The sequence below is a fragment of the Ambystoma mexicanum genome, chromosome 11 (genome assembly GCF_040938575.1).
Source record: "Ambystoma mexicanum isolate Mex_15411 chromosome 11, UKY_AmexF1_1, whole genome shotgun sequence".
Taxonomy (NCBI): domain Eukaryota; kingdom Metazoa; phylum Chordata; class Amphibia; order Caudata; family Ambystomatidae; genus Ambystoma; species Ambystoma mexicanum.
The window spans coordinates 831,956,166-831,967,756 of record NC_090934.1 but is presented as its reverse complement, the minus strand read 5'-3'; the positions used below and the strand labels follow the sequence as shown (position 1 = coordinate 831,967,756).

The following is an 11,591-nucleotide window of genomic DNA, read 5'->3' as shown; positions in this document are numbered from 1 at the left end:
AAACAAAAAAAGGGGAATAAGGACATAAAACAGACATTCTGTACATCCTAGTTGCAGGGTGAAGAAGAAAATTGCGCATGTAAGCCGCAACACGTTTGCTGACATGAACTTGTAAACCAAGCCACACTTAAGCATTGTTCAGAAACAAGACCCTAACAGGCAGTGATCAAGGCCTTTTACTTTAAGAGCAAAAAACAGTATCCTGAATCCTCCAATACCAAGACTTTGTTTGGCAGCACTTATGGTGTCCCCTAGCAGAAAAATCACAAAGGATGTGCTCACCTATTTCCAGTTAGTATTGGTATCATATTCGTCACTAGTAGGGAGGGTCACCAGTGTTTCAGACTTTATCCAAGATCCTGCCAACAAGAAGGTAATCTGGCAACTACTTACCGTAATTGTGGAAGCCTTCATTGTACTACCTGAATACAGTGACAAGGACACAAATGCTGAGAATAATGAGAGAGACCGGAAAGAATCAAGTGAACGGCCAACTAAAGCGGATTTAACAAAAGCCCTTAAGAAGACAGAAGCGGATGTAGAAGAATTCACTGCAAGGACACAAATGTTAATAGATCATTTATTCGCGCTTATAGCTAGAGCGAAGAAACGGCATGAGGAACTGAAAAATAAAACCGCAGAGACTGTATTGACAAGCATGCAAATTCCAACACAATGAACAGGTACCAGGCCCACAATGCAGCCATACACTGGGCCGGTGACAGGCTGGTGGCTGATAAAGGTACTTATAGACAGCAGAAAAAGAATGCAAGAAGAGAAGGAGAGAACTGCAAAACCTCCACCCACCTCATCGATGCAGATAAAGGAACCTGCTCCATGGACCAGAATGCCTGAGAGCCCTCCAGCAAGGAAAAGTCACACAGACGCGTTTAGAGATGTAGTTATAGCTAACTACAGGAAGACACTAAGGATCAAGAAAAGCCTGCATAAAGATAACAGTGAACTGAACAACTACATGGACAGCACAGCACATCTAGGAAAATACATCTGGTACCAACACATGAAATAAGTCGGAAGAAGTTATCCAAAGGAGACTGCTTCGTTTGTGCACTTCTGCCATACAGAATGGGGAAATTCAAGATCTTCGTGGCTGTAGAAATCGGTGTCCCGACAGCACACTGTTTGTCACAATGAGCAGTGCGCAACACCAGAGGACAGTTTATGGGAAGGGATGCCTCATTGATATGGGCAACTGAAACGGATTACCCCGATGAAGATCACTACGTCCAGGACATTAAGACAAGAAATAGAGCTCATACTAGGAATCACGTGATCAGGTATAAAACGCCTGAAGTCAAAGGAACAGGAATAAGATGGGAAAGAATGAACGTCCAAGGAAAAACTCCAGAGGAAGGTCAAATTTGGAAGAATAGAGGCCAGATGCAGATTTGAGGAACAGTGCTTTCACCAAACAGATGGGAAAAGGAGTGGTGATCTGCCGAGCATGGATGGTCCTTGGAGCCTGCAAGGAAGCAATAGAAAACTCACAGAGGTTGTGCAAACCTTTATGGCTGAAGCTCACAAAATTACTAACATGGGTCGAAGACAGAGGAGGACCCTTGCAGATAGTGCCACTGGAAAGCCCAAAATGTGCTTGAGGAACAATGGCATGAGGAAGATGGGAGAGAATCAGAACTGCGGATGAATTTTGAAAAGCTCCAGGAATGACTACCGGAACCGCAATAATTATGGATCATTACTGGGCGTATGGATCCAAAGAATACATAAGATTGCTGAAAAACTGGGGAGGCATATGCACAATAGTGAACATCCATGTTCCTGCACTAGTGATCCCGAAAAGTGACCTGAATATAGACAGTTTTCCGAGAGCAGATGCCCACCTGAGGAAAAGGAGATCTGTGGAGCTGGTATCCCAAATATAGAGAGAAAACTACTTTTCTGCCAAATCAGAAGAGGCATTCCATGCAATCCTGTATGAACACAGGCTTTTCAGCCTCACCTCATCAGTGTTCACAATGATCCTCATGCCAAGAATCCAAGTTGGAGTGAATACCAAATGGTTGCAGATAACCAGATGGGAGTTATTGCAGACCATTAACACTACCATAAAAGGATTCAATGTGATTAAGGAAGAACTAAGAGCAATCAGATTGATGACTCTACAGAACAGATATGTACTTGACATGATCACAGCGATGGATGGAGGTGTTTGTGCAAAAATCGGAGAATTATGTTGCACGTTTATACCTTCACATGACGAAGAAAATGGAACTTTAACAGAAGCCATAAGTATGCTGACAAACCTACAGAACCAGATGATCGATGAAACTGACGAAGTTGATGATGACAGCTGGTTTGGAACACTATTCTCATGGGTCCCACAATGGATGCAAACATATTCAAGTTTCTGGGAGTCCTGCTATTGATGGTACTACTAGGATTTTGTGTCATTAAGATAGTAATTTCACAATGCCAGAAAACTGCAAAGAAAGCCACAGGGTTGAAGATCATGGTTGATGTCAAGCCAGGATGAAAGCCCAGAGACCTGACTGATGAAGAAATAAGAGACTTCGTGAAGGCCAGCGAATATGCGCCAGAAGGAACAAAGTTCCTGTATCCCAGGAAACGTAGAAGTTATGAAGGAAAATGGATCTATTGTAGTCCAAATGGACAATGTCAACTAATGACATGGAATAAGGACGAACACGTGAAAACAGCAAGAAGTTTGAAACGAGTGATAAAAATGTTGGCTCCTAAGAGACACTCTTTCACACCATCATGTACAAACCCAGAAGATGGAGAAATGGATACAGAAGAACCAAGTAAGACGAATCCAAAGGGGGAAGCAGAAGTGGTCGATGAACCGACCAGAGGGGGCAGTGTAGAGGAGGTCCCAGATATGGCCTGCACTCCAGCCACCCATTTAGAAATACCAGGAACATACTCGCCGAGATATGTGACGTATGAACTAACAGAGAGCAGCACAAGGGCTCTGCCCAGTGCCCATCAGAAGAGCAATACCTGTTGAAGTGCCAATAACCAGACAACCATGGGCAGCACAGTACCCATTGAGACAACCATACCAACAGCTGACATGAAATGAAGACTACTTACAAACTGTCCCAGAAGAGACCCAAAGCGCCTTAATTGAAGGCGAATGGTGATGACACAAGGGCCCGGACTGACATTCAGAAGAACTAAATGACAATCGAAAGATGACATGCAAAGACGAAATGTAAGGAATAATGATGTAATGGACTTAAAAGGAGAAACAATGCTGAACTTTAAAGAAACGTAACCATAAAACAGGATGAAGATACGCAACTAGCTAACGCCTGTAAATAGGCATGGAACGCAAGAAGCTAAGGAAACAGTACTGCTTGCTATGCTTAGTAGAAGAATAGAGCGGCAAGCGCCAAATATATATCTACCTCAATAAAGCACATTATGTAAGTGCAAAGCCACTTTATACAAAAGGAGAATTAAGCCCAGGATGATAGTGGTCAAACAGGCCAGGATTCATATACCAGCACAAAGCCAGACAAAAGAGCGGAATCGAAATGTAGCAAGAAAAGCTCATGTCTGGGAATTCAAGGTCACCCAAGGAAAGGAAGAGAGCGGCAACTTTGAAGAATCGAAACTTCAGAGCATAGCAGCCAGCCTCGTGAAGGTCGAGATAAGGAGGCCCAGGCAGGTGGCAAGGCTGAAGGGAGAATCAAATACGCAAATAGAAGGAAAATGAAGCAGCTTCACGGTGTACTAACACATGACCAGCCAGACGCGTAGAGGTACCAACGTCTGATGTCACCCAAAACCAGAGGATGCCATAACTTTTCCTGATAAGAAGCTACAGTTTCGAGGCCATCCTCTGCCAAGTAATTGACACATAGCCCTGAAGTACTGATTGATGGAAGGGAGGCAGGGTGAATCTTGGGGCATGCCGCATCTGGGTGACCATTCTGCATGCTGCTAATTAAAGTGGAGATTTATGCCTAGGGGTGTAACCGACCCAATCACAATGGACCAAATAATCTAGGGTCCTATAGCTAGGAGAACCAATGAGACATCGTACCTTTAGTGACGTCTAGCACGAGTGATGTAGAGGGATGGGTTTAGACGCCCACCCGATAAGAGTTATCCAATCCTCACACTCCGTTACCATATACAGATATAGTACCTATACTTAAGTTATCTTTTTAACCAATAGAATTGCATGACAAACTTTTGAGTGTTACACGTCAATGATGAGGAGAATTTGCTATAACTATTGCTGGCTGAGTGAAGAATTTGGAAATTGAAGCGAGACGGGCGATCGCATCACTGATGATTTCCTAATGTTTCCCCGGTTTTTGTACTTGTCATTAAATGGACTTCCCTTTGCCAAAACATTGAGTTTTCCTTATTGATTGGTGTTGGAGTAAGAGAATCCCGCACCCCATCCACCTCAAGGTGCAATTATCTTGCCTTAAAGTATTCGAGGGTGACCTCTGATCCCACGGGCCCATCAGAGGTCACTCAGCCTTCCTGTACAAGATGCAGACAGGGTAGAATTAATAGAGTCATCAGGAGAAGGAGGAGAGAGAAGTCGAATTAAAGTTGGAAAAAGACTCCTAGGATGGGCAGATTGGGTATGAAGAAGATCTGAGAAATAAGCATGTTTAGCAGTAATGAGACAATTATGAGAGTGTAAGGCTTTATGTGCAGAAGCTTTTTTGAATTAAACATCCTAAGAGAAGGATACCCAGCTCTACGATGTTGTGCAGGACTGTCAAGGCTCGGGTGGCATGCTAACACCACGCACAATATTGTCAGGTAACACTGCACACAAAAGACTTGGCGTTGCCATCACGCCTCTATTATATGATTTGGGTTCATTAATGAGTTTCGTCCCTCTTACTATAATTATTGTGCATTATTTTTAGTAGCAATGTGATATACACATTGGTCCTCCATATCCAGGGAAAGCACCTCACAAGACTAAACAAATGTGAGTGCTATTTTTATTTCTATTTTTATTTTTTCTTTGTAGATAATAGGGATTGTTGATTCAGGAAAATGGTATATGTATTCAATACAATTTGTTCCTCTTGTGTCTCCCTAGGCAACTAGGGTCATGAGACCCAGTATTGAAATAAAGGGCTCCGATAACACTTGTAAGTTTGGCCTTTTTATTAATTAATTATTAACAAATAGGCGGATGTGGGTCACACACTCCTTAAAAACAAAAATTAAAATGTTTTCATTTTGTTTGCGGATGGTGATACCAATGTCCTGACGAAGACATATCTCTACAAAAAGGAATTTTATAATGTTGAAGCTAGTTATTTAGTTGTGATTAAGTTATAACTCATTAAGCTATCATTCTTTTAAAACACATGAAAGCCCCAGTTGTCTTGACTAGTAGACCTTCATAAAATGTACTTTCGTAATATTTTCTACCTTTGCATATCCCATGATGTCACAAAGGTTTTATTAGTGCTGTGAGAGAGTTATATCTCAATATTTAGCACTTTATGCTTCTCTACTAGGAGGCCTCTCACTGTTTGCACCTTGTTCTTTCATTTAATTATATCAATTATTGCACTATGCACTTTATGTGCGGTACCACTTTGACAGTGTGTTCATATTGATGTTGGATTAAGAACTATGCATTATCCTTTCTTTGTTGATTATATACTTGATTGTGTAAGGTCTATGTGATTTACTCTTCAAAGGATAGCATTTTCAACATCCTAATCTAACGAAATACATTTAAATTGGTTTAATTTATCTCTCAAGACACACATTTTTCCTGCATTTAGCCCCATAAGTAAGCCAATCTGAAATGGCGTGTTCCTTTCAAAATGATGAAATAGGAGCTGCCGATAAGTGATTGCCACATCCAGGCAGACTTATAACTGGAAATAAGAAGGTGCAAGTAGGAGAGTTATAACCATACATTTATTTACGCCAGGTAAATGCACAAGAAACAGACAGAAATTCATGGCATGGAAACACCACATTATACAACATGTCAATGAGAAGAAATACCGATACAGTGAAAAACATTACATCGCAAAATCAGTGAATACAAAAAAGTGATATGAAGGGATTCACTGTACATATGAGTTTCGTGCCTAAGTATATTGAAGGATATTTCAAATGACTGCACACATTTTGGCAAACTGATGTCACTGAGAGATGTACATCCAAAAAGACACACAGCTGCATGGCAATAATGTAGACAAAGTGTGTGCAGTGCATGGGCGTAAAACAAATGTCACATATACATCAAAAGCATACACTTCTTGCAATAGTAAAGGATTTGAGAAATGTAATTTGGAATTTTAAACCGCATATATTTATAAGAATTACAATGTGTGGATCATAGTTGCACTGAACGATGGATAAGAGCAATTTAGAAGTGCTTAAATACATTTGTTCACGAGCTGACGTGTAGGACATTTCATTTTCAATTGGGGAGCATCACATATTGAATATTAGAACCCACTGTAAATACCTAATATTCCATCTAAAGGCGTGCAAATACTTACTGATGTAGTAATAATGTGATGGGGTATTTCTTGGGAGCTAAGGTTGACATAGCTGCTAAATTCCTTCCCTTTATGCATCAGATATGTAAGATGGAAACACAGATTTCCAGTAATGACTAGCAGTAAAACTACTGATGAATCCAACACCCAAAAACATACCAAATGAATGGTACATGAATAATGAAATTGTCAGTGCAATTGTACACCTTCAACAAATAAATGAGCTTAAGGATCCGGTATTGATTTAAAAATATCATTATTTGCTGTCAAAATGTAACCACAAAATAGTAACTAGCTACTACACAAAGCTACATTGCAAATGTCACGACAGCCATCGTGTTTAATGGAAGATAAATACAAAAAAACAACCCATTTGACATAACTATTTCTTCATGCTAAAGGTTCAATACATCATACATCTAAGGGTCATTGTCTCTAATGTGGGTTAGGTTTTACACCTCTATCCTGAGTCAGGGATTGAGGGCATGTTGGCATTATGCAAGGAGCCGAATACAATATTCCTTTAGCAGTCTGTTGTACAGGTCCAAGCTTCTAACTTGCTGGAAGTCATTGGTAGTGCATCACTGCTGTACGTTTCTGCTCTGGAGAATATTTAGTAGAACTGAATGTAGTGCTTAGCTAGGAAAGATACTGAATACGCAATTACCCAGATACACATATTTCCCTGATACAGTCTCTGTGGTGGAAACTTCACAAGTTTGAACTTGTATGTATATTATTTATAAACCTAATGTGAACATGCTGCCAAATACTATTTTTGGTGAAATGGTAAAAGAAGCCTTATTCTTACACAATAACAACTAAAGAGGTCTACATTTAAATGCAACAGCAATGGAAGAAGGAACTATCTATTCTGAGCCAAGCCGTAAACTCACTATGCTCTTGGCAGTAATAAAACGTAACAAATGTGGCATTCTTCTTCTTTTCACCTTAAAGGACTTAATTTCCTTTTCAGAATTGGCACATATTTAGAAAACTATTGCAAATCAATATTTCTTTTAAATAAAACCAAATTAATAGTTCAAAAACTCATGCATGGTCAGAGTAAAGGTTAATGTAATTCTTGTTTTCTGATGTAACTTTATTTTTCTAAGGTGAAATATATATTTATTACATTTATTATAATTTACATTTACACAAGTGCAAGTGATAGACTTTTTCGTTGCTGTTCTAGGACCACTGGCAAGAACAGTCTGTGGGTTCTTGTATGGAGTAGTTGACCCACGTTGAATTACCGCTGCAGTATAATTGCACAACTCGCCTCTGCAGGCCCAGTTCTCGACAGCATTTGCAAAACCTGGCGTAGGTGTTGATGTTATAGTTATATATGCTGGCAGATGGGCACTTGCCATCACAGGAAACAATGTTCACCTAAAAGTAAGCAGAAAAGAGACAATTAAACAGCTATCAACATAAATATGAACACATCTAGGCGTAAATATTTGCATGCAGTGTTTCACCAGTAACCAGTGATTACATAGCAAAAAATAAATAGAGACATAATAAATAAAGGGGTAACAATAAAGAAATACAAAACTGAAGAGGGTAAAAAACAGTGCCTGGATGGAAAAATATCAAAATATTGCAAATAATATAGTATTGCAGATTTGGGTTTGAGTGGGGGAAAAACAAATAGACTTCAGTTAAAACAAGTATAAAGGGGTGGACGCAAAAGAGGAAATACGGTTATAAGTGGACCTGAAAAACAAGTATAAGTGGACCCAGGGGTTGAGGGGTTGGGGGTGTCCCCCCATAAAGGGTATTAGCAAGGAAAAAATTGGTAGAAAGTAATATGGTAAAAGTGAAAAGACATTTAAAAAGCACAAAACCAGGATTGTAAATCTTAGAAGGTCCACCAGATGGCAATCACAGACTATTGAAACAGTAGATATATACATCTTCATGTCGATAAGATTGTCAATATAACAAGTATGGCGATATTTATTTGAAGTTGTTAATGTGTCTTTAGAAATGTATTTAGATGTTTTGTCAGCAATAGTGGTTACTCTGGACTAACCACTTAATGAACACAGTCTGACATGAAGGATGCCTGGTCATAGGCCTCAACAAGTCACATTTCAAACCTCACACAGTTCAGTGCAATACCCTTCCAAGGACTGAGACACACCTGCTGACGTGGCCCTTCTAATTGTTCAATAGTAGGAGGCTAAGGCTACAAACAGTTGAAGTGGCATAATAAATCCCCCTGATAGAAGAAAACATGCTACCTTAAAAGAGCTGATACACCCTGATAAGAGTAATATATGTTTATCCTGTGCATGGCAGAAGATGCCTAGATTCCACTTTGTCAGTGTATAGGACAGTACAGTAATGTGAAAGGAGCAAGAAACACTAGTCACAGAAGCTAGAGATGCAACTTGGCATCCAGTTGCATCATGCACTCTTGCTGTTGTAAGGGCTACTATGTCCACCTCTTTTATTGACATAAGGCAAACTATGCAACCAAGGTTTAAATTGTAGTGGAGGAGTTGGTTTAGGTACCAGCATCCCTCTCATATGAGCACTAAGCAAGTGGCAGTTAATGGTTGAGGGGTACGGTTCAAGCTACAGCTCTCAATTAAGAAGGGCCAAAGATGATGGGATGAGTTATGACTGGTAAATGTTTTGTTCGACCCTGATTTGGGAATACATATCTGAAACTATGACCATGCCACTATATGTCATTACATTGCAAAAAGACTACTTGCCATTTTTAGGTATTGAGAACTTGCCATCATATGCCACTGTGAGTAAGATCTTATGTGGTACTAGATACTTGGTCTAATGTGACACAGTAATCATGGTCTTTCCTGGCTTGGGGAAACTTAATATTTCATTACCTATAACAACCTATTACAGAGGACCTGTAAGAAACCCTGGTTGCCCTCAAAGCCACATCGTATACAGAGGACTTCATCCCAGCATCCATCCTCAAGACCCTCCCCGCAGAAGCTGTCCTTACCTGCCTGGAGATCATCAACAGTTCCCTAACTCAAGGCACCTTCCCATTAACCCTAAAAACAGGACAAAACCTCCCTCTACTAAAGAACCCCACTCTGGAGCCCAATAACCGAGGTAACTATCGCCACATTACCCATCTTACCTTCCTAGGTAACATCATTGAGAAAGCGGTAGCTGCACAACTGCAGGAACACATTGATACCAACAATCTCCTCCAAACCTACCAATCCGGGTCCAGACCCAGCTGCTGCAAAGAGACAGCAACCATACAGGTGGTCGACGACGCCCTCGACATCCTTTACAATGGCCACCCCTGTCTCCTGGTTCTACTCAACCTCTCAGACACTTTTGACAGTGTAGACCACCAGGTGCTTATGGACGTGCTACATCAGCGCATCATGATCAGCAATCTTGTCCGACGCTGGATCAAGTCCTACCTCGCCATCTGGGAGCAGTTTGTTCAGATGGACTCCTCTCGATTGCCAATGCTACCCATCACCTGTAGAGTCCCGCAGGGTTCCATCCTCTCTGCATTGACCTTCAATCTCTACATGGAGCCACTGGGAGCCCTCCTAGCCACACACAACATCCACATCCACCAATACGCCAAGGACACCCAGCTGTACCTTAAGATCAACTCCATCAAAGACATCCATAGGCTCAAAACCTGTCTCTCGCTGATCCAATCGCGGATGTCCAGTGCATACTTGAAGCTCAACCCCTCCAAAACCTAATTCCTACTCCTCACCAACAACACCAAACACCCGGCCATACAGACCTGCTTATCAACCATGAACTCTGAGGGCTTCACACCCAGGCCCACCTCCTGCACAAAGTCCCTCAGGTTCCAGATCGGCAAACACCTCTCCTTCAAGACACACATAGCTAAGACAACTCAGACAGCTTGCTATCAGTTCTCCCTCTTGCGAAAAGTCAAGCCCTTCCTCCCTCTAGCCAGCTTTAGATCTACCATTAAAGCACTGGTCTTATTCTAACTGGATGGGGGCAATGCACTCCTTGAAGGCCTCCCGTCACCCTCCCTTGTGCCCGTGAGAAGTGTCCTACACTTGACCACACAAATATTCATGGGTATATGCAGATATGACCACATCACCCTGGCCCTCATCGACCTACACTGGCTCCCACTGGACACACGAATCACCTTCAAGTCTTGCTGCATCATTTATAAGACTATGGGACCTCCTCCCAATCAGCATCAGACTTGCTCCTACAATTCAGAAAATAACTCAAAATCCACCTCTTCAAGGAGAACTCTCCTCCTCAACACCTAGGCCATCACGTCGTCCCTCCCAACCATCTGACTTGGTTAGTCGCCATCCTTCCTCTCCTCCCTGTGGGGTGCATTTATAGGCCCCAAACAGAAGTCCCTTTCAAATGAATAGCAAAGTTTTAAACACTGGAACAAAAATGGCATGGCATTTATTTTTGTTTTTCAAGTACAATTAGCGAGCCATGTGGAAAGGGGCCTAGTGTCATTACCAATGAATAAGCAGTATTTTCATTTACAAAAGAAGGAGGAATAAAAGATCCCTGTCACATGGAAAACAAGATTTTTAAACATTGAAAACAAAAACGGCCTGAACATGTGTGTGCAAATTAAAATGGCTTTTGAAAAAAGTAAAAGTGAAAAGAATATCACTGCTCACAGAAAAATGTCAGGAAAACAAAACATGATGTGTGCGTTGACAAAGAGCAATGTATATTATATTTCACCTAAAAAACTCCAGCGACATTTGAAGAGCCACTTTGTCATCATGAACATTTTTCCCACATGAAGATTCACAATTTATTTAAAAGGACTATTATCATTTAGGTCTTTTTCTCAGCAATCATAAGGCGGATGTATTTCATCTATGTACCAATTTTTATGTCATTTCCAGGCGATTTTGGGGATATAAAATGTATCTACCTGTGATTTCGGGAACTGTAATGGCCAGTTAGAGTAGGTTTCTGGCTGATCTGAACGTGTTCCAAATGTGAGAGTTGGTGAGCGGTTCGAAAATGAAATTAGGGATATGCTTAATAACTTACATATTCATAACTGTTGCGCTTTTTATGGAAACAGCAAAAAGG

General features: G+C 41.0%; 1 protein-coding gene across 1 annotated transcript in view; it reads right to left on the bottom strand.

The window, feature by feature from the left end:
* Positions 1-5,935: 5,935 nt before the first annotated feature.
* OTOG (otogelin) overlaps positions 5,936-11,591 on the bottom strand; it is a 1,239,067-nt gene continuing 1,233,411 nt past the window's right edge. Inside the window, exon 53 of the mRNA XM_069625375.1 lies at positions 5,936-7,907. Within this exon, the coding sequence (XP_069481476.1) occupies positions 7,707-7,907 (201 nt within the window). The 3' untranslated portion in view covers positions 5,936-7,706. The remainder of the gene's footprint in view (positions 7,908-11,591) is intronic.